Here is a 26,168-nt window from a genome sequence, read left to right on the forward strand (position 1 = left end):
ATAGATAGATAGATAGATAGATAGATAGATAGATAGATAGACAGACAGACAGACAGACAGACAGACAGACAGATAGATAGGTAGATAGACAGATAGATAGATAGATAGACAAACAGATAGAGAGATAGACAGAGAGAGAGAGAGAGGAGAGAGAGGGAGGGGGAGAGAGAGAGAGAGAGAGAGAGAGAGACAGAGAGAGAGAGAGAGAGAAACAGAGAGAGAGAGAGAGAGAAACAGAGAGAGAGAGAGAGAGAGAAGAGAGAGAGAGGGAGAGAGAGAGAGAGAGAGAAACAGAGAGAGAGAGAGAGAGAGAGAGAGAGAGAGAGAGAGAGAGAGAGATGTTTGGAATGAAGGTGATTTTAAACTATAAGGGAGCAATAATAAGCAAACACCAGAACCAAATGTACCAGTTCTTTGCAAAGCCTCCCTTTGCTGGCTTCAGAGAGGGTGCCCTACACCCCCTCCCCCTGCTTTTGTCACAGCCAATTTCATCTTTTGGCTCATTCTCCAGCATCTATTCCCCTCAATCAGACATTTTACAGACTTATTTCCTTCTAATTCCCACAGCAGAGGAAAAAAAATTGTATTTCATAGACAACCCAATTCAAAGACAAGCTTAGCCTCGGGTGCACATGAATGATGGCAGGGAATTATCAGAAGGCTTTCTCTTAGGAATTTAGAAGTGATAGCACTCCGTGGAGTTCATCTGAACTCCACATGCCTTAAAAAGAAGCCACCAAAAACCTTTCAGCTGCTTTGGACCTACTTGAGAACAAAAAACAAACACCTCAAACTTCCAAAAATGCTTTTGTGAAAACTTCTGGGTTCAGAACCTGGTCTTACCACTCACTATGTGACCTTGAGCAAGTCACTTCCCTGAGACTTGCATCAGGTGCCATCCTAGGCAAGTAGCAACAGCTCTGGGGCACAATTTTCTCATCTGCAAGATGGCGGGTTAGACTAAGTGACTTCCTAGGTCCCTTCCAGCTCTGAACCCATGAACCATGCATAGATCTGCTCTCCGGGAGACAAGGAGCAGCCATCCCAGATGACCTCAGGTCACTGTGGGGAGGCTCGCAAGCTCAGCCCTGGCTCTCAGGGCTCCTGCATGCCCTACTGGAAACCTGCTTTAGACAGCTTGGGGAGATCCCAAAACAAATCATTCTGTGGCTAAGCCCATCACAGCAATTAGCAGCATGAAGAACAGGGCATGTTCAATAAGCAACACAGATGTTTTAATCTTTACTGAGCCTCTCGAGGTTATGATGAATGGATGGATGGGTGGATGGGAGGTGAAAGAGGACCAGCACGAAAGAGGAAAGCAGTTACCCCTGGGGGCTCATTTCCGGGCTCTAACAGGCTAATGGGGCTGGGGGCAGGTGGCTGCTGCTGCTGCTGCTGCTGCTGCTGCTGCTTCTGTTCCATCCCTGCCTGAAGGGCCCTGGCAGCATTCCTGACTTCTTGATCAGGGCGACTTAGGCCTTGTTCCCCAGGATGGTGCTGCCACCTTTTGGAAGCTGTGAATGATGGACAAATCCGGAATTTATCATTTCTTTTTACGGTTCTTGTTGGGAGAGGAAACAGAGCTGAAAGTTAAGTTAACTAGGAAAATTAACCAGATTCTCTCCCTTCCCCCCCTCCCTGTACTCTCTGCCACTCAAACAGAAAGGTTATCAGCCCAGAGAATCAGATCTTGAAGAGATCTTGGCAACCCTAGAGTCCAAACTCTCATTTTACAGGTGAGAAAACTGAGGTAAACAGAGGTTAAGCGACTTGCCCAAGGTCACACAGCTGGGAAGTGTCTGAGGCAAGACTGAACTCTAGTCGTTGTGTCTTGGGTCCAGCATTTTTTCCATGAGACCACACCGCTTCTCTTGACCCCTGCCGAGAGTATTTCTAAGCAATCCCAAGGAGGACCAGAGGTCACAGCAGAAGTCATGGATTCAGAACTAGAAGAGACCTGAAATTGTCTCATCCAACGCCCTCGTTTTACACATAACAATGAAGATGATTTTACAGATAATAAGATAATATAAATAACATTTCTATAACACTCGCTGTGTGCCAGGCACTGTGCTAAGTACTTTACGATGATTATCTCAGCTGATTCTCATAACAATCTTGGGGGGTAGATGCTATATTGTCCCCATTTTACAGATGAGGAAACTGAGGTTCAGAGTCAGACGAAGTAATTGGCAGATCTGGGCCTCAAATTCAGGCCCTCCAACTCCCAAATCCGGTGCCTGTTTCAATGCACCAGGTGTGACCCTGCCCATCCTCGTGAACATCACAGCCACAGCCGTCCCCAAACCCCAAATGATCCATGTAGAACAGAAACTCCAGCATCTTGGGAGACCATCGGAGTTGGGACTGTCCTGCAGGTCCCGGGCTCCATCCGCTGCCATGCAGTGACATGTGGTCACAGCCTCCAGACCGAGGCAGGTCTTTCCTGCCCTCCTTCCCAAGACCATGGCCCTGCAGAATGGCTCTGACAGCCATGAAGGTTTTCTGACATCAAGCGCTTTGTAGCTTCCACCCACAGCAGCGTCTCATTATACCCTCTTGGGGCCAAGCAGAACAGAGGAATCCTCTCCCCTCTGCAGTCCTTCTGATGTTTCCCTAACATGACGCTGGCAGCGTCAGGATGCGTTTGTGAAACAGTATTTTGAGATTGTGCTGAACTCTCCCCAGCAACGGACTCCTCCTTCCACTCATCCATCCTTCCTTGACCGGCCGGGGGGCTGCATCTCTAGTTGACGCTCAGTCATTCCTGGTAGAATACATGACTCACCGGGCACACTCCTTCTTAAGGACATAATCAAGGATGCAGAATTCTGCCCATGTCAATGCCCCAAGACTCCTAGGGAGTGACCTGGTCAGGGTATCAGGGAGGCTGAAGTTATCTCTGGCGGTAAATAAACAGCCAGCCTCCCTTAGTCACTCAGGAGGCAGGGAGCAAAGGTCTAACTCTTCTTCACCGAGGAAAACATGGAATCAGGATGGTGATCCAGGGATAGAGCCCAAGCATTACCTAAGCCCCAAAGGCAACACTACAGGGGCCATGAAGGGCAATGGAGTGAAAGGTCAAAGAATGGGGAATTTGGATTTCAAGGCCAAAGAGAAACTCAGTTCAGTTCGTGGGGTGTCATCAAGCTTCATCCAGTGAAGGACAGAGTTGGACTAGATGGTCCCATGGTTGCTGACAGCTGTCAGTCCTTGATCCTTCTGGGAAAAGGTGGGGAAAGAGGGAGTCCCGATTTAACAAGGGACAAGCAGTTTGGGAGGGGCAGACACAGCAGTCCAAGGACCGAGTTCAAATCCCAGCTTTGCCACTTTGTCATGTGTGACCTTGGGTAAATTCCTTAACCTCTTTGGCCTCAGTTTCCCTATTTGTAAAATGAAGAGGACTCTGAGGTCCCTTGTAGCCCACTCCATCTGACATCCATTTCCTCTTGTGTAAAATGAGGAGGTTGAGCTGGGTGACTCTTCTAAATCTATGATTACATCAGATAACTAATAAGGTATCATGGAAACAAAAAAATAACATTTATGAGTTATCAGGTAAGGTTAGAAAATAAAGCTGCCAGCTCTTTTTGTGGTGGCAAAGAATTGGAAATTGAGAAGATGCCCATCCATTGGGGAATGGCTGAGCAAGTTGTGGTGTATGAATGTAATGGAATACTATTGTGCTATAAGAAAGGATGAACAGGCTGACTTCAGAAAAACCTGGAAAGACTTATATGGTCTGATGCTGAGTGAAGTGAGCAGAACCAAGAGGGACTTTGTACACAATAACAGCCACGTTATGCAATGACTAAGATTGTTAAACTGAACCCTTCTCAGCATTACGAGGATCTAAGACATCTCCAGAGGCCTCGTGATGGAAGATGCTGTCCACGTCCAAAGAAAGAACTATGGAAGTTGAATCACTGTCACTTATTTTTACCTTCTGTTGAGTTTTGTTTCATCTTTCTGATGGTTCCTCCTATTGGTTTTAATTTTTACTTACAACTTCCCTAATGTGAAAATATGTTTAATAGGAATGTAAATGTAAAGCCTATATCAGATTGTGCGCCATCTTGGGGAGGGTGGGGGGGGGGGAGAAAAATTTTCAACTCAAAAGGATATGGAAGTGATTGTTGATAAATCAAAATAAATTAATAAAATTAAAAAAAGAAAACTCAAAAAAAAAAGAAAAGAAATCTGCCAATATTAAAAAAAAATTTAAAAAGCTCAGAACCTCAGGTGGACAGCAACACATAGGATCAAATACCAGCAAATAAATACCTGGGTATAATGGAGCACATCTTTCTGGCATTAAAAACATCTATTGATAGAACATCAACACTTTAAGATGATCCTCATTATGTCCCCCAAATATTGCATGCTGGGGAGGCTACCCACCATGCCAACCTCTAGTTCTGGCCCTGGGAGCAGAACACATTCCCAAACTCAGGATATCATTCTAATAAAGCTTAGCAACAAGGACTAGATGATGAGGTAGGCTGCAATCAGATCTCCTTTTCCCATAAATTCTAGGATCTTAACCTCACAGAATTTCACCACTCCAACCCCAAAGTGCACAGAGCTAGCCCCCATCCTTTCCTTTACCTGTGACTTATTTGTAACGTGACCCCATCCAGCTGGTTCCCAGGCACAACCTTTTTTTTTGATGCCTCTTCCAATTTTCCATCAACAGAGTCCCCATCTTGTATGAAAATCCTTCTTAATCAGAGTCCTAAAACTCTACCACTGAACCTCAGGAATGTCAAACTGCATTTGCCAGCTTCTGTGACAGTTCTGCCTTGTCCCCCTGACACAAACATGGTGGCACCTGGAGCAATACAAGACCGTGTCTCTCTAACCCCCACTCAGCACCCTCCTCTCTTACACTGCACTCACCATTTCCCCCTTAGCATCTGATCAGATTCAGCTCCTCCGAGTGTGACCCATTCCTCCATCCAGCTCTTTGGCTAAAGGGGAGTGGGATGTACCAGTCTGGGAGGACTGCCACTGGTTATGAGCATATTTTTTTTTGGAAAGAGGCTGGCTTCAGATAGTCAGCTTAGAGGGCTACCTAGTTTATGTCTTTGTTCAGTTGGTTTCCCACCAAAAACTCTGAGAAATGAGAGTCCTCTTCTCCAACCCCCTGACTATATAAGCCCCGTTTCCTGTGCTCCCAGAATTCCAGAGTATCATGAATCTCAACAGCCAAGGAAACTTGGAGGCATCTGGTCCAAGCCCTTCATTTCATACATGGCCTGATAGGGTCACATATTTTAGCCAAAATCTCGGAGCCAGGATATAAATCCAACATCTCCACGTTCCTCGCTCCGCTAGAGGGCCCTTCTCCCACTGGATGGCGTGGACACCCATCTCCCCATTTCCTTGTTTCTTTAGACCAGGGTCCTCTCTTCCTTACTTACTCTTGGCCCTTGTGAGGTTTCCTAAGAGGTTTTGGTTTTGGTTTTTTTTTTTTATCAGATTGTAAACATGGAAGGGAGCTCAAAGGAATAAGAAGCTCTGTCCTGGTCTTTCATCTTTTCTTTTTTTCCTTCAGACCAGGGGCATCATAGACCTCTGGCAGCCTGGTCAAGTCTATGGACCCCTTCTAAGAATCAGGTTTTTAAATACATAAAATAAAATACAGAAGATTAGCAAGGAAAACACTATATTGAAACAGTTATTACAAAGTCCACAGACCCCAGGTTAAACATCTCTACTTATGACCCAGTAATAACCAATCAATGAATTGTTATTAGGCACCTACCATATGCTTGGCACCTGGGATATGAAGACAAAAATGTGACAGCCTTGCCCTCAAGGGGCTTGCCTTCCATGGAATATAAGGACAAAGTCACTCAGAAATAACAGATGGGGGCACATCCTTCAAAAAGGACTAAGGACCACTTTTCTTTTTTTTTTCTTTCTTCTTTTTTGATGAGGCAATGGGGGTTAAGTGACTTGCCCAAGACCACTTTTCAAAGCAAAGTCGGACTCAGGTTATCCAGCAGCTAGAAGGAGCAGGAGGAGTGTTGGGGTAGGAGTGGGGGGAGCTAGAGATCTTCCCTGACCTTACCATACTATTTCCAAGCCTGCGCCCCCCCCCCCACTCCGGCACACACCACCTCAGGTCCACCTGGATCTGAGTGGAAGCAGGGTGGAGTCCCAGGCACCAGCTGGCTAATGGGGACCAGGTAGGGGTGGTTAAGCGGGGCAGCCTACACAGGGAGGGAGGAGGCTGACTGTGGCCATTCTCCATTCAGAGTGATCAGGCTGGTATTAGCTCAGTTACCAAATGTTTGAAAACAATAGAACAATAAACATCGAATTCCAGGTCTTCCCGTTAGTGTAAGTCATCAAGAGAAAGTTGGGGGTGGCCAGTGTCTCAGAGATCAACTCACCCTATTCACTCATTTTACACTTTAGGAAACTGAGGCCCAGAGAAGTGAAGTGACTTCTCCAAAGTCACCCACCCTGTTACCGCCAGAACCAGGACTAGAGATGAGGTTTTCTCTCTCATCCAGGGGCTCTTTCCACTGAGGATTCCATATCACCAAGTGTGGTGCAAAGACCAGGAAACAGACAAAGTATGGGACACTACAGGAAAGGGTAGAGGTTCTAGTCAGTAAGAGATGTGGGGAATGAGCTCACTGGAGGAAACCTAGAACTTTCTGAAGCAGATGTAGCTCTCCCAATGTTCTCTCCTACAAGTTGAGCTTATGATCTAGATAAAGAGAAAAGCCGACCTCAGCACACACGAGAGCTGCACAGCCACACACAATCTCTTTTATAATTCTGCTTTGTATATGGAAATGCCCCTTTCAGTTGGTTTATGAAAATCCTTTCAAAAATTTTAAAATCAATGCTATCTGTGAACTATCTGGGTTAAGACTCACTGTCTGGGGGGCAGCTAGGTGGCACAGTGGATAGAGCACCAGCTCTGAAGTCAGGAGGACCTGAGTTCAAATCCAACCTCAGACCAAACACTTGACAATTACTAGCTGTGTGACCCTGGGCAAGTCACTTAACCCCAACTGCCTAAAAATAAAAAAAAAACTCACTGTCTAGCCCTTTCAGGAAAATCTCTCCCCATCTGGGGACCCTATACCAATCCCCTGCAGAACAACTGGTGCTTTAGCAGGGGTATCCCCAAATCCTGTCCCACCCCACACTGTTTCCCCTGACAGCCTTGGTCTGAGAGGCTGAGAGACATGCCAGCACCGGCTGTCAGGATCCCACTTCTGGCAGGGACAACAGTGAGCCTCTGATTCCTCATTTACAAACCTTCAGTAGCAATACTCAGCAATGCTTGGGTTCAAAGATCTGGTCATACTAGTTTTTAATGGTTTGAAAATCTATTTCAATATAGTTGAGTCATTAAAGGCAAGCCCTTTTTAAATTTTAACGAGTTAAGTAAGCAGCAGGGCGGCTAGGTGGCCTGTAGTGCATGGAGCACCAGGCCTGGAGTCAGGTAGACTCCGCCTCCCTAGTTCAAATCCAGCCTCAGACACTGACTAGCTGTGTGACCCTGGGCAAGTCACTTCACCCTGTTTACCTCAGTTTTCTCATCTGTAAAATGACCTGGAGAAGGAAATGCCAAACCACTGTATTATTTTTGCCAAGAAAACCCCAAATGGGGTCACAGAAAGTCAGACATGATTGAAATGACTGAACAAAAAACAACAACAAAAAGCATTGGCTTTAGCTATTATTACTAGGATATACTCTGTAAAAGCACAAGAAACCCTTGGTTCAGAGGGTCCTTAGGACTGAGCTCCACAGCAGCCCAGGCCTGTGGAAGAAGACGAGCTGCTCTGCTTGGCCAATGAGTGGAAATTTCAAAAAAGCTAAACTGAGGCTGGCGGTCAGGAAAACTTTCCCAACACTCATAGCTGTTGTACCAAAGTGAAGTGGGCGCCTGTGGGAGGTCGAGGGTCCTTCCCCCACGGGGGGGCTGTAAATAAAGTCTGAGTCACCGTGGAGATTGCGGCAGACAGATTTCTCATTCATGTCTAGGTTGGACCAGCTGACCCCCAAGGTCAGTCATGAAGAGGTTCTGTGATTCAGTCTTCAGATTGATGAGGGGAATCAGTCCCCTCTCCCCACCTCTCCCTCGACTGTGGGTGGGATTGGGTAACTCTTTCAAAGGCCCCCGGAAGGCTCACCACTCCTTATTAGCCACATTAGGCAGCGGCCTCTCCCAGGCAAGTTTGGGCTCCACCTGGCCCACAGCCCAGCTCCTGGAGCTTATCTCTTTCACACACAATGGCGCAGGGAGAGGAAGAGAAAATAACCTGGCAATTACAGACTTTCCACCTTTTCACCGGAGTTATTGACTGTCCGGATTTATGAGATGCAGCAGCCTGGGAAGCCAATAAAGCAAAGGAAGACCGTGCACCAGCCTGGGATACAAATATACCCAGGAGGGCCCAGTGCGGGATGCTCAAAGACCACTGTGGCCACCGCTGACGGAAGAAAGTGACATCTAGGCAGCAGAGTGGAAGCTCCCACTTACTTACCCATCATTCGCAAAGTACTTTCCTCCCAGCTGTCCTGAGAGACAGACAGCGACTATCTCCATTTCACAGATGAGAAAACTGAGGCTCAGTGAGGGGGAAGCAGTTTGCTCACAATCGTGGAGCTGGTAAATTCCAAAGGCAGGACTGCTGAAGTCAGTCTGTTGTTGTCATTCATGCTTTCAGTCATGTTTGAGTCTTCATGACCCCATTTGGGTTTTCTTGGCAGAGATACCAGAGTGGTTTACCAGTTCCTTCTCCAGCTCATTTTTACAGATGAGGAAACTGAGGCAAGCAGGGTGAAGTGACCTGCCCAAGATCAGACAGTTAGTAAGTGTCTGAGGCTGGATTTGAATTCAGGTCTTCCTGACTCCAGGCCCTGTGCTCTATCCACTGAGCCATTTAGCCCTAGCCACATTAAAGTGCGTGGTATTAACTAGTCATTCTTTAGAACTATAGATGCAGCTAGGTAGCACAGGGAATAGAGTGCTGAGCCTGGAGTCAGGAAGACCTGAGTTCAAATCCAGCCTCAGACAATTAGCAGCTGTGTGACCCTGGGCAAGTCACGCAATCTCTCTGCCTCATTTTCCTCACCTGTAAAATGGAGATAATAACAGCACCTGCCTCCCAAGGCTGCTGTGAGGATCAGATGAAATAATAACTGTAGAACACACACCTCTGTGCCAGGCACAGAGCAAGCCCTATTCAGGGGTTCGATATTATTATTAAAAAGAAAAGCTGAATAGGGCCGTGTAGGAGGGAAGGCTCTAGCTAGACCTTAGGGCTCTCTCTCACAGTTACTTTTCAGTGCCTCTGTCTGGAGGGAATGTCCATTCAAACCTGCCCACACGGCTAAAATGCATCCTGAACCTTTCCAGGCAGCAGGGGCAGCCTCATCCATAAATTATTTTGAGGATCCAGTCTCCTGCCTGGAATGCCCAGAAGCAGGCTCTGCCTTATGACCTTGGACAAGCCACGTTTCTTCTCTGGGCCTCCATGGTCCCTGCCACCTCCTCCATTCCATCAATCACTTTCAGAAACAATGGGGCCCTGTTCACCGGGTCTCTTGCTCCATTGCTTTCAGGCACCTGGTATCTGGCCATGAGGAAGCCATCCCCACCTCCAGGGGAGGGGATGGACTCAGAGTGAATGAGCCCTGCTTTTCTGCAGGCATTATGGTCATTTGTTTTGCTCGACTATGCATATTTGTTACAACTGTGGTCTTTTTCTTTTTTTTTTCCCCAGTAGAGGAGGCAGGGAGAGATAAATAAATGTTCGATTTAAAAAAAGAATTCAATTTTTAAAAAAAGTTTGGGGGGGCAGCTAGGTGGCACAGTAGATAAAGCTCCTGCCTTGGAGTCAGGAGGACCTGAGTTCAAATATGGCCTCAGACACTTGACACTTACTAACTGTGTGACCCTGGGCAAGTCACTTAACCCCAACTGCCTCACCCCCCCCCAAAAAAAAGTTCTGGTCTCTTCCGTCTCCAGCATTCTATGCTTTGTTCTCTGTTGACTCAAATGACACTTGGGCTATGGCCCAGACAGGATTTTTCCAAGAAAAGCCTTCCCTCTACAAACTTAAAAATGCTTTTTAAAATAGCAGTTATTGCAATGCTCATACGCTACTGATCAACTGACCGAGCACAAAAGACATATGCTTCAGTTATCTGGAAACTTCACTCATGTGGAGCAAAACAAGAATTGAGTTCTAGGGCGCTTGAAGGTTGAAGTCTTTTCCTTACAACAACCTTGTGAACTAGACAGTACAATGATCATCATTCCCATTTTACAGATGAAAAAACTGAGTGACCTGCTCATAATCACCCTGCTAATGAAGGTCAGAGGAAAGAGTGCCAAGACGCTGGAGCTAGCCACCATTCACCCTAGCAGCTCCCACCTCTGGAGCACCTCGAAGTCACAAAGCCCTTTCCCCCCAACAGCTCTGGGAGGTGGGAGGTACACATGATCTTACCCTCCCATTTCACAGATGAAGATCCTGAGGGAACGGCAGTTGGTTCTGAGATGCATTCAGCTCATGCTTACAATCAACATCCTGAGTTTTGAAGACAAAAAGTGCATGCTCTAGAATGAGGGCTTTTTTTTTTTTGCTAGGCAATGGGGTTAAGTGACTTGCCCAAGGTCACACAGCTAGTAAGTGTTACGTATCTGAGGTCAGATTTGAACTCAGGTCCTCCTGAATCCAGGGATGATGCTCTATCTACTATACGACCTAGCTGCCCCTAGAATGATGGCTTATCTAAATTACCTAGAATAAAAAGTCCTGGGAAAATAGCCCTTGGGAACAGGCCGTACTTAAACATGACCAATCACCTGCCCCAAGGCTGACCCTGAATGAAATATTGCAGAATTTGAATCCAGGCCCCCCGACTCCACAAGATTTGGGGATGCCCACCCACATTCCAGGAGGCTCCTCCTTACCCACCTATCCACAGCCTCCCTGATGAGCTGCTGCAGGTCTACCTCCTGTTTTCGCAGCGTCCCAAAGGAAGACTGGCTCTCCACCAAGCCTGCTCCTCCGGCGTTCAGGGTGATCCTCCCCAAGACAGTCTCTACGGTGCCCTTCACGACATCTTCAAATTTCCCCTCATACTTCACAAAGTCTGACTCAACCACAACTAGAAGGAAACAAAAGATGACCAGAGCTTCAGACAAACATGTCTTGGCACATAGTAAACACTGAATAATTTTTGAATTAATTAATTTATTTTTAGTTTTCAACAATCTCTTCCATAAGCTTTTTTAAAAACAGTAAATAGCAGTACTTTTAATGTTACACACATCAAACCATAATAAAAAGACAATTATAAACTGGACGCTGTTTCTCTGTTTTCATTAGCAACATATTCCTCTTACAGTAAACCAAGTTTGTGTTCCACCATCACGTGTGGTTCTCCTATTACATCACTTTGCGATGGATCATTGAGAATATCTTCAAATCCAATACTCTCATCATTGCCCCTCAAAAGACCCAAGGAGAGGTTCGAGCTCTGAAGAAATGGAAGGTGCTAGACCTGTTTCACTGCCTTAAATTCCGTCTGTAACTTCAAGGGAGCATATAGGTCCTGGATATTTCTCAGCACAATAATATTCCACTATTAAATAAAACTCATTCCCTCCTTCCGATGGCAGGAAGAGCCTTGAAAAAGATAAAGGCTGGGATTCATATCAACATCTGTTAGTTGGGTGTTTGGTACAAGAAGAACTGGCCTTGTCACTTCGCCCCTTGTCTACCCTAATGGACAACTGGACACCTGCCCAGCAGTCTGGGTAGTAATCATCAATGGGAGAGGCTGGGAGGGTCTGAGTAGAAGACTGTCAGGGAGAAAAGGAAGGGCATTGCCTGCCACCCCTGGAACCCCTGGCTGCTTCCCAGTCACTTGGTCTAGCCTACTTTGGGGAGAGTCCTCCCCTGACCTTCTTCTACCAATCAGTCAATCAACAGGCATTGAAGGATCTACTATGTGTAAAATACTGGGCTAGGTGTCTGGTACGCGTGCTGGGGACACAGACAAAACTACAATCACATAACTAACTGCCTACTGAACCCTCAAAAGCTTGTCCCGTAGACATGTCCAGGGCAGGATTTGTACTTTCCCCCCAAACCCTCTTTAGAACTTCCCGTCCTCCTAGTCTTCCAGGTTGGCAGCCTTGGCATCATCCTTGACCCCCCATCTCTCATCATCTATCCAATCAAGATTCTTGTCTCTGCCCCCATGACACCTCATTGATCTGACTTCAGGCTTAAGTGCTTGGGATTCAAAGAAAATCAGTCCCTACCCTCAAGGAGCTCCCGCTCTAGTGGGGGAGACAACATGCAAAGACGTGTGTACCTACAAGATATAGACCTAAAAAGGGAAGTTAGATGAAAGAGGAAGAACCAATGGGAGGAGAGAAGAGAGAGAACTGAGAGAAGCCTTTGGCAGAAAGTGGGATGCGAACAGAGTCTTCAAGGATTCCACCAATGGACTGCCATACTGAGGACCAAACAGTGCACAAAAGGGAGGAAAGCGTAAGAAGACTAGACAGAGGGGACTTTCCATGCCAAAGAGAGGGTTTTATATATGACCCTGGAGGTAAAAGTCAGTGGAGCTCATTGGGTAGGAGACTGACATGACCAGACCTGAACTTCTGAAAGATTCCTTTAGAAGTAGGGGAGGATGGGGAGAGACTTTAAGGCAGGGACACCAATTAGGGGGCTGTTGGAATAAGAAATGTTAAGGGCCTCAACAAGAATGGCAACAAGTTCAGTCTTGATGTACTGAATTTGAGATGCCTACAGGAATCTAATGGAGATGCATAAAGGTGATGTGGGACTGGAGGTGAGGAGGAGAATAGGGCTGGATACAGAGATCTGAGAATCATCAGCCCTGAGACAGTCATGGAATCCATGGGATCACCAAATTAGATTACATAGAAGGAAAGGGGAAGAACCCAGGACAGAACTTTGGTGGCCAGCCACAAGCTAGTGGCATGACCTGATTAACAATCCAGCAAAGGTGATAGGGGAAGGGTCAGATAAGTTGGAGGAGAACCAGGAGAGAGCAGTGTCACTGGAGAGGAGAGAGTGTACAGGAGAAGAGGGTGGTGGACAGGCTGCAGAGGCCCAGAAGGATAAGGATTGAGAAAATGCCACTGGTACTGGCAATAGGAGATCATCAGTAACTTTGGAGGGAGCAGTGTTGATAGAACAATGAGGCTGGAAGCCAGACTACTGAGTTAAGAAGAGAGGGAGAGGAACTGGAGGTATCTAATGTAGATGGTGCCCTGAAGGAGTTCACCCACAAAAGGGAGAAGATGTGGAACAATAGCTGGTGGAAATGGATGGAACAAGGGAGGGTTTTTTTGAGGATGGGGAAGACTTGTTTGTAGATAGCAGGGAAGGAGCTTGGGGAGAGAATGAAGATAAAAGAGTGGGGATGATAGTAAGGACAATCTTATGAGAAGATAGGAAGAGATGAAATCAAGGATGCACAGAGGGGTTTGCCTTGGCAAGAAAAAGGGCCATCTCTCCTTTTGAGATGGGAGGAAGAGATAATGGTGGAAGGCACCTAGGTGATGTAGGAGGGGGTAGAGAAGAGAACAGGGAGCTCTCCACAAAGGCTCCAATTTTCTCAGTCATGTATGAGGTCAGGTTCTCAGTGGAGAAGGTGAGTGATAGGGTGGCTGTAGAGATCAAAGGAAAGAGAAGAGTTTGGAAGTGATACCTTGGAGAGTGAGATAAGGAATCAATTAGGGAAAAATAAAAGAGTCTGGCTACAGGGAAGGCCCAGTGAAGAGGATGCAGATTAATTTGTAGGGGATCCAGTCAGCACGATTTCACAATTCCCATCAGCTTTGTTCAGCGCTGACTCTCCCTGGGTGACACAGCCTTCACAAACACCTCAATTCTGATAAATACCTTTGCAGATTTATAGCTCTCTGACCTCTGCCCAGGCAGGGAATCCCTTATCTCCACTAATCTTCATGATAAAGTCCTGCTGAGGCTTCACCACTCACTGCCTGAACCACAACTTGGAGAATAACCAGGCCCCTCATCTTGGGCCAACACCATGTCCCAGGCTCCCAGCCCTGGGCTTTGGGGACCTGTTCCCCAACCTCTAGGGACTCCTCTCCCAACTCTCTCCTCCCCACATCCGTATGGCCACTCTCAGAAGCTCTCCAGGCCCCATCCTGTTCTCTCAGGATTTGAAGGAGGATCTTTGGTATCTCAGGATGATCAGACTTGATCAGATTTGAGCTGTCATCCACTGAAAATGCTCCTGGGGCAAGTCAGTCAGGGAGGAGTGGAGGCAGTGTAGGATTGAGTGGAAATGATGCTCTTTCCCCAAAGATGGTTGGTGTTTAGTTGGTTGTATCTGACTCTTCATGGCCCCTTCTGGTGTTTTCTTGGCAAAGATCCTGGAGTGGTTGGCCATTTCCTTCTCCAGCTCATTTTACAGATGAGGAAACTGAGGCAGACAGGGTGAAGTGACTCTCCCAGGGGCACACAGATAGCATGTGACTGGGCCAGGTTCCAGTTCCAAATCCATCACTACTCGCTACCTCACTCCAGCACCCAAGGTTTCATTGTCCAGGTCTAGAGTCCATACTTGCTCCTTGGTTCATTCCATGTACTTAAAGTAGCCTTCCAGGGCAGGTAGGGGGCGCAGTGGATAGAGCACTGGCCTTGGAGTCAGGAGGACCTGCGTTCAAATCTGGCCTCAGACACATAGCACTTACTAGCTATGTGACCCTGGGCAAGTCACTTAACCCCATTGCCTAGCCAAACTGAAAAAAAAAAAGCAATATTAAAGTAGCCTCCCCATGAGCCAGTCTCTGTTCTCCCAAGATCTCTCTCCTCTCCCATCTTGCCTCACCTGAGAGAACTTCCTCAGTGGACAAAAGGAGGGAGCCTTCAATTGCACCCCTCTCCAGCATCCACTTCAAGCCTTTCAGACATAAGTAAGGAATAGATGTGGCCCCAGGCCTCAAAGCATGAAAGGGATGGATCTTTTTCTGCATGGTCTGTGTCAGTAGGCTGCTCTACTGTGTGAGAGACCCACACATAGGGGGCATAGGACAAGGTCCCATTCACGTTCCATAGAGCGCCTGACACTTTATCCTTGGCTCTAAGGAATATGCAACAACCACCTGAGGCAAAGAAAAGGCCTGGCCCTTTGGCATCCAGGGTCCAATGTCTATACTGCCCTCCTAGGTATGCCCTGGGCCAAGCGCACCCAGGAAGTGGCCGAGCCAGATCTGAACTGCCATGCTATCAAGGTGCAGCCCTGGCCCTGATTACACAGCGCCATCCTGCCTCCCTCTCATTAACCTTTTGTCCCCTTGCACAAAAGGACGGGGAGCAAGCACGTGCCCCTGTGAGTCAGGTCTTCCTTCCACTTCTCTTCCAAAGAGATCATACAAATGGGAAAAGGACCCACGTGCACAAAAATATTCACAGCAGCTCTTTCTGTGGTGGCAAAGAATTGGAAATTGAGGGGATGCCCATCAAGTGGGGAATGGCTGAGCAAGCTGTGGTATATGAATGGAATGGAATGCTATTGTGCTATAAGAAATGATGACCAGGCTGACTTCAGCAAAACCTGGAAAGACTGGTATGGTCTGATGCTGAGTGAAGTGAGCAGAACCAGGAGAACATTGGACACGGTAACAGCCACGTTGTACGATGACTAACTTTGATAGACTTAGCCCTTCTCAGAGATGCAAGGATCTAAGACATCTCCAAAGGTTTCATGATGGAAAATGCTCTCCCCATCCAGAGAAAGAACTATGGAGTCTAAATGCAGATCAAAGCAGACTATATGTTCTTTTGTTCCTTCTACTTTGTTTCTTCTTTCTTGTGGTTCCTCCTGTTGGTTCTCATTCTTCTTTACAACATGACTAATGTGAAAATATGCTTAATATGAATGTATAAGTAGCACTGATATCAGATTGCATGCTGTCTTGAGGTAAGGGAGAGGGAGAAAATTTAAAACTCAAAATCTTATGGAAGTAAATGTTGAAAACTAAAAATAAATTAATTAATTATAAAAAAAGAACCCCTGTCCTAGACGAAATAGCAAAAGAAGAAAAAAGATGTGTGTATAGGTATATGTATGTGTACACACATACATACACATATGTATACATATAAACACTGTATGCTACATATATGTGTTATGTGCATATGCTTATATGTGGCATGTTTATGTGTATAGTACATGTGTGTGTCTGTCTATGCACATGTAGGAGCATGTATACACACATAATTATTTGCCAGCATTATAAAATTCCCAACTCAGGGGACGCGGTTGCTCTTGCTTCACTGAGAAATAAAAAGCACATGTCACTCCCTTGCTGAGGACAGAGGAGGCCTCTTCACGATCTTTGGACCTCCTTTGGGGCCCGGAGTGCAGCAGAGGGCAAGTTCTTTCTTGGGATTTTTGTTGCTGCTGTTTGTGGCTGTTGTGCTGTCCTTTCTAGATGTTTCCCGGATGACTCCGAGGATGCTGACTGGCCCAGCTGCTGGATGAAGCCCTTCCCTCTAGGAGAGTCCCCATCCCTGTGTTCAAAGCCATAGCGGGTGCCTTACCTGGATTCACAAACTGATCTTTGGTCAGGATGTCATTGATGGTGGCTGATAAAAACTGGTACTTGGGTCTCTGCCAACACCAAAACTTTTTTTTCTTCACCACCAAACTCATAAGCTGTAACGTGTCTGAGTCATTCAGGCTCTTTACTGGGATCAAGTCCCCTCCCGGGTCAGTATCTTTCAGAAAATTCCTGGTGGCCTTGGCAAACATCCTGAGGACTCACCTGAAAGAACAAGAAGCCTTTCTTTACACGAGCAAACAAAGAATGGAGAATTTCCCAGTGTCTTCTCCTAAACCTCCTCTGGAGAGAATCCCCCAGCCACAGCTCACAGAGAAGTGGTCAAAATCACTCCAGCTGGATGGATGCCAGAGAGCGAACTGAGGCGTTAAAGGGAAATCTGTCTTTCCTGATCACCAGTCCTCCTCTGAACTGAACAGTTATTTCTCCCTAATGTACCACTGCCTTTTCCCAGGCACGTACGGTAGAGTAGGCAGCTCTTATGAGTTATTATACCAGGAGAGAGAAAGGCATATTCTGATTGAGACTGCAGGACAAAGAGAGAGGGAGAGTGGTGGGGTAGGAGCAAGAGAGATGGGGGGGGCAGAGAAAGAGAGGGGGAGAGAAAGAGAGGGGGGAGAGAAAGAGAGGGGAAGAGAAAGAGAGGGGGAAGACAAAGAGAGGGGAGAGGGGGAGAGAAAGAGAGAGACAGGGGAGGGAGGGAGGGAGGGGGAGAGAGAGAAAGAGAGAGAGAGAGAGAGAGAGAGAGAGAGAGAGACAGACAGACAGACAAGGCAAGAGAAAGAGATGGGGGGAGAGAGAAAGAGGAGAGGGAAAGAGACAGGGCAAGAGAAAGAGAGAGAGGAGTGAAGGGCGCAAAATCTAGTGGAAAACCGCTGGCTATTGTATTTGCATCCATCACTGCAGCTTCTCAGCACTACATCTTAGAAAAGGCATTGTCAAAATGGAGCCCACCTAGAAGAGGGCGACCACGATGGGTTGGCATCTGTGACTCGGCAGGCTCAGATGAAGGACCCGGGGATGTTTATCCTGGAAAAGAAAAGTGTCCACAGGCATCTGAAGGGCTGTCATGCAGGATGTCACGCTACAGCTTGGCACACAAGGGGGGCAGAACTGGGAAGCAAGGGAGGAAGGTGAAGAAAAGCGTATTTAGACTTGGCATAAGGAGAAAGTTCCTAAAAATTTGAGTTTTTCAAAATGGAAGGGGCTGCTGAATGACCTTTGTCAGACACATCCTTGAGAGAATTCCCATGCAAGTATGAGAGATGACCTCTGAAATTTCCTGCTATTCTGAGATTGTGATTCATTGGGAGACACCATTATTTAGTGTATGGGGGTGGGTGAGGTTGAAGTGGGGCAGTGCACCATGATGGGTAGAGAACAAACCTTGAATCAGGAGGATCTGGGTTCGAGTCCAACCTGTGACACATGCTGGAAAGTCTTTTAACTTCCCCATGCCCCAGGCCATGTAAGATTGGCAGTTACAGAGCAGGTGCTGATCTGCCCCGCTAGAGGGAGTTCCCTCCACCAATGCAATTCCAAGACTCGTGAAAAACCAGCCATAATACCACCAGGTTGGGAGCTCAAGGTTCCAACCTATTTTGTGACTGACTGATCAATCAACTTCCTAGCTCTATGCCTCAGTTTCCCTACTTGTTGGGGGGAAGGGAGGAAGGACAAGACATTCCCTTCTATTCTCATAAAGAAAGTAAGCTAGTATAAGTGAGAAAGTGTTGCAATCACAGGGCAAAACCATTACAAGAAATTACAACTGAAGCGGGGGGGGGGGGGCAACCATGATTTCTTCATCTGACAAAGGAAATTTTTTCCTCAACAGGAAACCCTAAACTCTCAATTGCCCAAAGCCCCTTACCCCACACAACTGTTTCTCTCAGGATTTTAAAAAATGAGGAATCCTTTTTTTTGGTCCCTATATGGGTGTGGGGGTAGTGCTTGGAACAAGTATAAGTAATAAAGCCTTGGGCTGAGGAACACGTATCTCTAATCGTCCCTTCTTGAAAGGCTGATTTCATTTACTTTGAGAAATGAGGCTTTACACCACCTTTGTGGAAAACCTTCCCTGCCCCTCCCCTGGAGGGAGGAAGGGAAGGGAGGCACCACTGCGGGATGGACCAGACAAGAAGAGAGCTTGAATCCCCACTGGGCCACTCACTATCTGTGTGACCTTGCACTATTATATCACCTCTCTGGATTTCAGTTTCCTCATTTGCAAAATTAGGAGGAGTTGGAAAAAAAAATCATGAAATTATCAGATCTGATTTTTACTGTTTGGCTTTTGTTTTAACCCAGGTTGAAATATGGGATGTGACTTGTGTAAGGTCATACTGATAACAAGTGGCAGGTCTAAAACCAGAAGGGACCTTGGAGGTCATCTAGCTCAACCTTCCCCCTCATTTTATAGCTCAGGAAACTAAGGCTCAGAAAACTCAGGTCACAGAAATAAGCAAAACAGCTGGGACTTGAACTCAGGCTCTATGTCTACACCAGCTTCCTGTCTTTTGGTCTACACTGTGCTTCTGCTACTGTCTGCTGGCTCAGTTTTCTTGTTTATAATAACAACTCACATTTACAAATCACTTTCTGAGTATGAGAGGGAGACAAGAAAGACTTGCTCTGAGTTCAGATGTGACCTCTGACATGGACTGGCTGTGTGACCTCCGAGCCACTATTCCTCTGCTATAAAACAGGGGCTTGGACTTGGTGGACTTGAGTCTCTCTAGTTCTAAATCTACGACTCTATAATAATCTATTATGAGGCCTTCCTTACATTAACCTGGGGAGATTGTCAAGAAATTCTCATCGCTCCCACTTTGCAGATTCCCACTGAGTCTCTCACCTCCACAGCCATTACCACTCTAACTCTCAGTAGAGACACATGCTATGAGTGTTTTGGGGAAAACACTTTGCAAACTGTAAAACTTTATGTACATTTGGATATTATGACGGCTAGTGTACTGTCTGGGGAAAGAAGCATGGGACAGGGGCAGGTAAGTGGCGCAGTGGATAGAGCACCAGCCCTGGAGTCAGGAGGACCTGAGCTCAAATCTGACCTCAGACATATAACACTTACTAGCTGTGTGACCCTAGGCAAGTCACTTAACCCCTCGCCTTGCCAAAAAACAAACAAACAAAAACAAACAAGAAGCATGGGACAGCACCTGAAGGATGTGCTGAATTTGAGGCTAGAGGACAAGACTTCCAATTCCCTCAGTTTCTTCCTCTGTAAAATGGGGGAGTGGGGTGGGGACTGGATAGCCCTTAAGGTCCCTTCCAGCTCTAGCCCTAGGATCCCACAGCACGTTTTCTCCAGTTCTCCAGAAGGCAAGTCAAAGCCAACGTCAGAAGGATAGCTTCACACCAAAGCCATCCGCCCATCCACCAGCAAAGCTCCAACATTTCTACTGTCAGACCTGGAAAAGAGATGGTTAACCCAAGTCCATTTTTTTTAGGCAGTTGGGTCACACAGGGTCACACAGCTAGTTAAGCATCAAGTGTTTGGTTTGAGGCCGCATTTGAACTCAGGTCCTCCTGACTTCAGGGCCGGTGCTCTATCCACTGTACTACCTAGCTGCCCCACCCAAGTCCATTTTTACTGGGAAGAAAGGGTGGAAAACACAGCCCTTGACTGCTCAAGCCAGTGTAAAGTAAAACAAAATAGTTTCCAAAAACCAGAGGTCAGCGAGGACTCTGCGAGAGCCCTAGGGTTAGAGACAGAAGAACCCTGGAAACTTCTAAATGAAAGCCCAGTCCTGGCCTGGAGTCAGTGAGGCGGGAGCTCCAATTGCAAGCAGATCACAGGACTTGCGGCTGAAGGAGGGTCCCTGGAGGAGAGCTAGGCCAACCCCCTCATCTGATGTGGGGAATGAGGCCCAGAGAGATCAAATATGCGGTCTAAATGTCACAAGATCACAGATTTAGAAGTGGAAAGAAGAAAAACAGAACGATCCTAGATTTGGACAAGGCAGGCAGGGTAGAGCAGAAAGAACCCTGGATTGGAAGTCAAGAGACTCCATTTCAAAGTCCCTTCCTGCTATTTCTACCTTTGTGACCTCAAATAGATCTGTCACCCCCTTGGCCTCAGTTTCCTTATCTGGGGTGGGGGGGGTCATCTCCACCAGTAAGGAAAGAGTCCTACAATGACAGGCACAGGGACTGCGGTTACATTCCTAAAAGGACAGTGTGGGTCTAGAATGCCTCCAACTTCCAGCTTCCTGTGGATCACTCCCAGCAACCTAGATCAGCAACCTAGAGCAACAGCTTCATTTCTAGACCACAGAGCTGAGAAGTGGCTGCTCCAATGCCACAGATGTGGCACAGCAGGGATTTCACTTGGGATCCAGACGCCATAACTGGACCTCTTTCTAACCATACCAACTACTTTTCACTGTTCCAAGGCTCTGCTGCCTCAGGTTCCCTTCTTTTATAATAACTCAGAAGTCTGGGGTTCTGACCTAAAGAATCAGAAAGGTCTGGGCTCAGCGCTGCCTTTAACACACATACAGGTCATCTCTACCCCTTTAATCCCCCTGCCTCCCTCTGCTGAGCAGCTCCCATTTATCCTGCCTGTGTAGCATGTTTGTACATAGTTGTTTTGAAGTCCTCCCTGGCACACTGGGAGCTCCTTGAGGGCAGGGGCTGTCTGTTGCCTTTCTTTGTATCCTCAGAGCTTAGCACTGTGCCTGGCATATAGTAGGTGCTTAATACATGTTTATTGACCAAATCCCTCAATTTACAGACAAGGAAACTGACAGCTAAAAAGGGGAAGTAATGGGGAACAGCTCCCATCCCAAGCCAATCCATCTGTTGACTCCAGATCCAATGTTTGCCACTTTGGAGCTTAATACTCATCTGGTCAAACAGCCTCATTTTATCATTGCAGAAGTTGAGGCCCAGAGAAAGTGGCCTGCTGAGGTGAACCAGCTGTAAAGGGGGGGAGCTGGCACCCAAACCCTCAAGACCCCAAGTCTGGCTTAGCTGTAGTAGAGAAGAGAGAGAGAAGGGGAAGGTTTGAGGAGGTCCCCAAACTAAATCGCCATCCCAGATGAGTTGGGTTTTTTGGGGGGAAGGAAATAAAGTATTTAGTAGGCACCTACTATGTGCCAGGCACTGGGCTAAGAGCTTTACAAATATTTTTAATTTGATCATCTCTTGTCAACATCCCTGAGGGGCTTAGCACAAGTCACAGCCCTAAGGACTCCCGTCCACTGCAATATGCCTTTGTCCTGCAAGTGGCTCAGTTTCCCCCCAGCTACAGTTCCACGCCTGGGTTCAGCATTCCAGCAGTCCCAACGACTTGTTTGTCTGACAGCCCTCCTGAGTCCAGCGGCAGGACTCCCCCACTTCCCCCTTCCTTTCTGGGGCCTCCAACCAGATTCAGGCCAGGCAGAGGTGAGGGTGGAGGAAGGGCTGGGGGAAGCTAAGATCTCGTGCTTGCAACAACCGCTACCCTAAGAGGAGGAGAAGCCGGGGCAGGGGCTTCGAGGAACAAGGAGAGGGGGTTACCGGGGCCGGCTGGGCAGCTGCGGATCCAGTGTCCCTGAGAAGTCGGGCAGTGAGCGTCGGAGCCACTTCTTGGTCCAGGTGATCTCGGGTCCTGCCCAGGAGGAGAGACAGAAACAAAGCGGCAGCGTCCAGGAGGAGGAGGAGGAAGAGGAGGTGCTCTCTCTGAGACACCCCCCTCAGCCCCACTTGTCTCCCAAGGCTCAGGCCCCTGGGATCCTTGCTCCTCGTGGGGGAAGCACTGGAAATAAAACGGGGCCTGCGAACCACAGCTTTTTATCAGGGCCGAACTGGGCGTGGTGGGCGGGTCAAGGCGGCGTGGGGCGGGCTGGGAAACTTTGGCCCGGCCCAGCATCTGGAGTGGGCCTGAGAGAGACAGCTGTGTTGGGGGGCGGGGCTCCAGGGGCACCGAGAGGCCCAAGAAGGGTCTCTGGAGGGGAAAGAGGAAGGAGAGAGAGATCGGGATTGGCGGGCAGGAATCTGGGAAAGAGGGTGGGTTATGGGTCCTGGGCTTGAGGGGCGGGGTACACGTGAGGGAGGTCCATGCTCTCTTACTTGCCGAGGGAGAAACTGAAGTACAGGGGATGCCTAGCCCCCTGGAAGCGGCTGAAGTTCTCCGTTTAGCTTACTTGGTGACTTCTCAGCTGAAGAATTGCTCTGTGCCCTGGCCTGAATCAGGAGTCGGGAGATGGCGGGGTTCCAATCTTGGCTCTGACGTTTACCCACTTTGTAACCCAGACCTCTTAGCCTCACTTTCCCCATCTGTTCGATGGGGATAAATGCAGCCCTTATTATTTTTCCCTACTGGGTTGTCATTATCAAAGAAAATAATGAATGAAATTAGAAGGCCGGGGGCTTTGAGCAGGGAGTAATGCGATCAAAACAATAGTTTAGGAAGATTATTGGCCAGATGTGCAGAACAGATTGGAGAGGAGACAGGCTGCAGGATATTGTTAGAATCCAGGTGTATAGTAACAAATAAATGTGTTAACTAGGGAGGAAGCAAGGGGAATAATGACAACCGACATTTACATAGAACCTTAAAGATCATGAAGCACTTTGCATATCTTATTTGATCCTAACCTGCTGTTACTACAGCTCTTTGCAAGGTGGGTGCTCTTATAATGTTCATTTTACAGATGAGGAAACTGAGGCCCAGAAGAGGAACAGTTTACTCAGGATCACACAACTGGTATGAGTCAGAGGAGGAATGTCTTGATAACTCCAGGTCTGGCATGGGCAGTGTTGGATATGGACTGGAAAGGATGGATCCACAGGATGGAGCCCCCAACACATTGAGAGGAGAGAGAAGAATCAGTAGTGACGTTCCAAACCCAGTGATATCTTAGAAGAAATAGAGAATGCAGAAATAGGGCCTGGTTTTTGAGGTCTTCTGCAATGAGGCTCCATCCGCTCCAGCTTTGCAGGTTTATTGCATTTCATTAACCATCGTCCACATTCCATTCCAGGCAAATTAATCCTCCACTTAGCACAGTGTCTCTGTGCTTGGAACATAGTAGGCATTTAATAAATGTTTATTGGCTGACAGAAATTAGCCTGAGGACTCTAGTTCACAACATTCCATCTCCTGCCTCCATGACTGCACCGGTGGTCCTCCGTGTCTGGAACACCCTTCCTTCCTCACATTCCCTTCATAGAATCTCTACTGTTGCTGTTCAGTTTGACTCTTTATGACCCCATTTGGGGTTTTCTTGGGAAAGATACTGGAGGGGTTGTCCATTTCCTTCTCCAGCTCATTTTACAGATGAGGAAACTGAGGTAAACAGGGTGAAGTGACTTGCCTAAGGTCCCACATCTAGTAAGTGTCTGTTGAGCCCCTGACTTCAGGGGCGGTGCTCTATCCACTGCACCACCTAGCTACCCTAGATCCCTGGTATTCTTCAAAGTAAGCTCAGAGGCCACTTCCTACAGGTGTCCTGTCCCGATCTCCCCAGTTAGTATTGGTCTCTCCTTCTGGAAATTACTTTGGATTACTTTGCCTATACTTACCTTTGTAAGCTCTTTGACAGTAGCCAAGATAGATAGATGATATAGATAGATAGATAGATAGATAGATAGATAGATAGATAGATAGATAGATAGATAGATAGATGGATAGATGGATAGATGGATAGATAATAGATGGATGGATGATGGATGGATGGATAGCTATAGATACATATATACAGCAAATTATATATACTATATATTTAAAACCTTTTGGTGAAACACAAATATTAAGAAACAGTATTTTCTCTAAAAAGTCCATTCCTAAATCTTTAGGAAAACTGCTTACAAAGGCTTTTCTTAGGGAAATGGCTGAGTAATGCCAAACGTTTTAACTAAAGTTAACTCTAGTAGGCCTCACAGCTACGACGATTGGATTATTGACCCAACCTGTTATCTAGGACCTAACCTTCTCTGAGGAGAAAAGATTAAGATACTTATGAAAGTAAGGTCCCTTTGTTTAATTCCTAATGTAAGGAGGAGGGGGGAGTAGTTATGAGGACGGGATATTGACTAGGTTGGTCAATTTCTGGAAGGTTAACCCAGAACTGTATTGTATATATTGTGATTTTCTTTCTTGGGATTCCTACAAACATTACCTGAAATCTTCTCCAGGCAGAGAGAGATGTAGTGTGGGGAAGTGTGCCAGTTTGGACATCTCTCCAAGCTAGAAATAGCTTGAATGTAGGTTTAATGACATATTAAATAAAATTATTTCAGGAAGATCAGAGCTCAGAATGCTGAGTACAGTATTTGTATATTTCCTCCTGAAACTTTAGATACCATTTCCTTTTTGTCTTTGCATCCTGTGCCTGACATAGAATCAATCAGCCAATGAGCATTTGCTACATGCCAGGCATTGCATTGTTCTGGTCACTTGGCATGCAAACACAAAGACCATGCAGCAGAAAAATTACTGAGTGTTTCTGGAGTAGAATTGATTTCTTCTCCATGAGTCTTCTCCGCTCCATAGTTACAGTGAGCACCCAAAAGGTTACTTTGGGAACACCTGGCCAGAAGAATCTTGATATAATTTTGCTTGGAACCTGGGAATTAGCATGGGTTAGTATGTAGGTTTTCTTTTCAAAATTTATTATAAACATTAACTCAATAAGAAATGATAAATAATGAAGAATTCTAATACACAGTGATACAGAGAGGAAAGATATCAAGGATTGCAATAAGGGGGACTGAGGCAATATTTGAGGCAATAACTCTGAGGTCTAATGCAGTGGACAGTCCTGAGCCCAGCTGGCTAAAGTCAAGGCCCAAACCCATCCTTTCTTGGAACTACACATAGAGACCAAGAGTGGGAGGTGACATGGAGGTCCAGTCCAAGTCTCCCTTTTACCCTCTTTTGCTGAACAATTTTCAGAGTGTGTGTGTGTGTGTGTGTGTGTGTGCATATGTTTACATATATATGCACATATGTATACAAACATATACATACATATCTAGTCCCTCAGTAGTCCAGCAACAAGCATTTATTAAATGCCTACTGTGTGCCAGCACTGGATATCACCATAACCATACAGTTGTTATATGTATGACATAGTGTTGCATGGTGAATAGAGAGGCGGCCTCCTCAGGAAGCCAGAGGTTTAAATGGATCCCCTTGACACCCATTGGCATCTTTTGCTTTTTTTTGTATCTCCACTGCAGGTGCCTGACACAGAATGGAAGTTTAATAAATGCATACTACATGACTCCCTGATTGTGAGCTACTCAGCTTCTCAGTGCTCTAGGCAACTCAGAACCAGTGCCCCTCTGCCTAGGCAGAAGGAGTGTCCTAAGTGGGCATCCCCTTCCCCATCGAAATCACAAGTCCACTTCTTCCTGAAAAATTTGTACTACCTACGTTTTCACATATCCCTGTCCAAATTGTCTTGTGCCTCACTGTTTCCATAGGCCTTTTCGAGGTAGCTGGAAGCTCAGTGGATAGGGCTCCCTGCCTGGAGATAGCATGACCTGAATTGGAATTCAGCCTCAGACACTTAAACTATCTGTA

General features: G+C 46.8%; 1 protein-coding gene across 3 annotated transcripts in view; it reads right to left on the reverse strand.

The window, feature by feature from the left end:
• The window catches only part of GSDME (gasdermin E), a 60,745-nt gene extending 38,301 nt beyond the window's left edge, over positions 1 to 22,444 (reverse strand). For 2 of the 3 annotated variants that reach the window (XM_020993428.2, XM_020993426.2), the window contains exons 1-3: positions 22,157 to 22,444; positions 16,614 to 16,837; positions 10,965 to 11,157 (exon numbers count right to left, since the gene is read on the reverse strand). In XM_020993428.2, the coding sequence (XP_020849087.1) occupies positions 10,965 to 11,157; positions 16,614 to 16,824 (404 nt within the window). In that variant the 5' untranslated portion in view covers positions 16,825 to 16,837; positions 22,157 to 22,444. Of the gene's footprint in view, positions 1 to 10,964; positions 11,158 to 16,613; positions 16,838 to 17,587; positions 17,663 to 22,156 lie in introns of all 3 variants that reach the window. The other variant, XM_020993427.2, reaches the window with a different exon arrangement.
• Between the last annotated feature and the right edge of the window lie 3,724 nt (positions 22,445 to 26,168).

The sequence above is a fragment of the Phascolarctos cinereus genome, unplaced genomic scaffold (assembly GCF_003287225.1).
Source record: "Phascolarctos cinereus isolate Bilbo 61053 unplaced genomic scaffold, phaCin_HiC Scaffold_1;HRSCAF=81, whole genome shotgun sequence".
NCBI classification, from domain to species: domain Eukaryota; kingdom Metazoa; phylum Chordata; class Mammalia; order Diprotodontia; family Phascolarctidae; genus Phascolarctos; species Phascolarctos cinereus.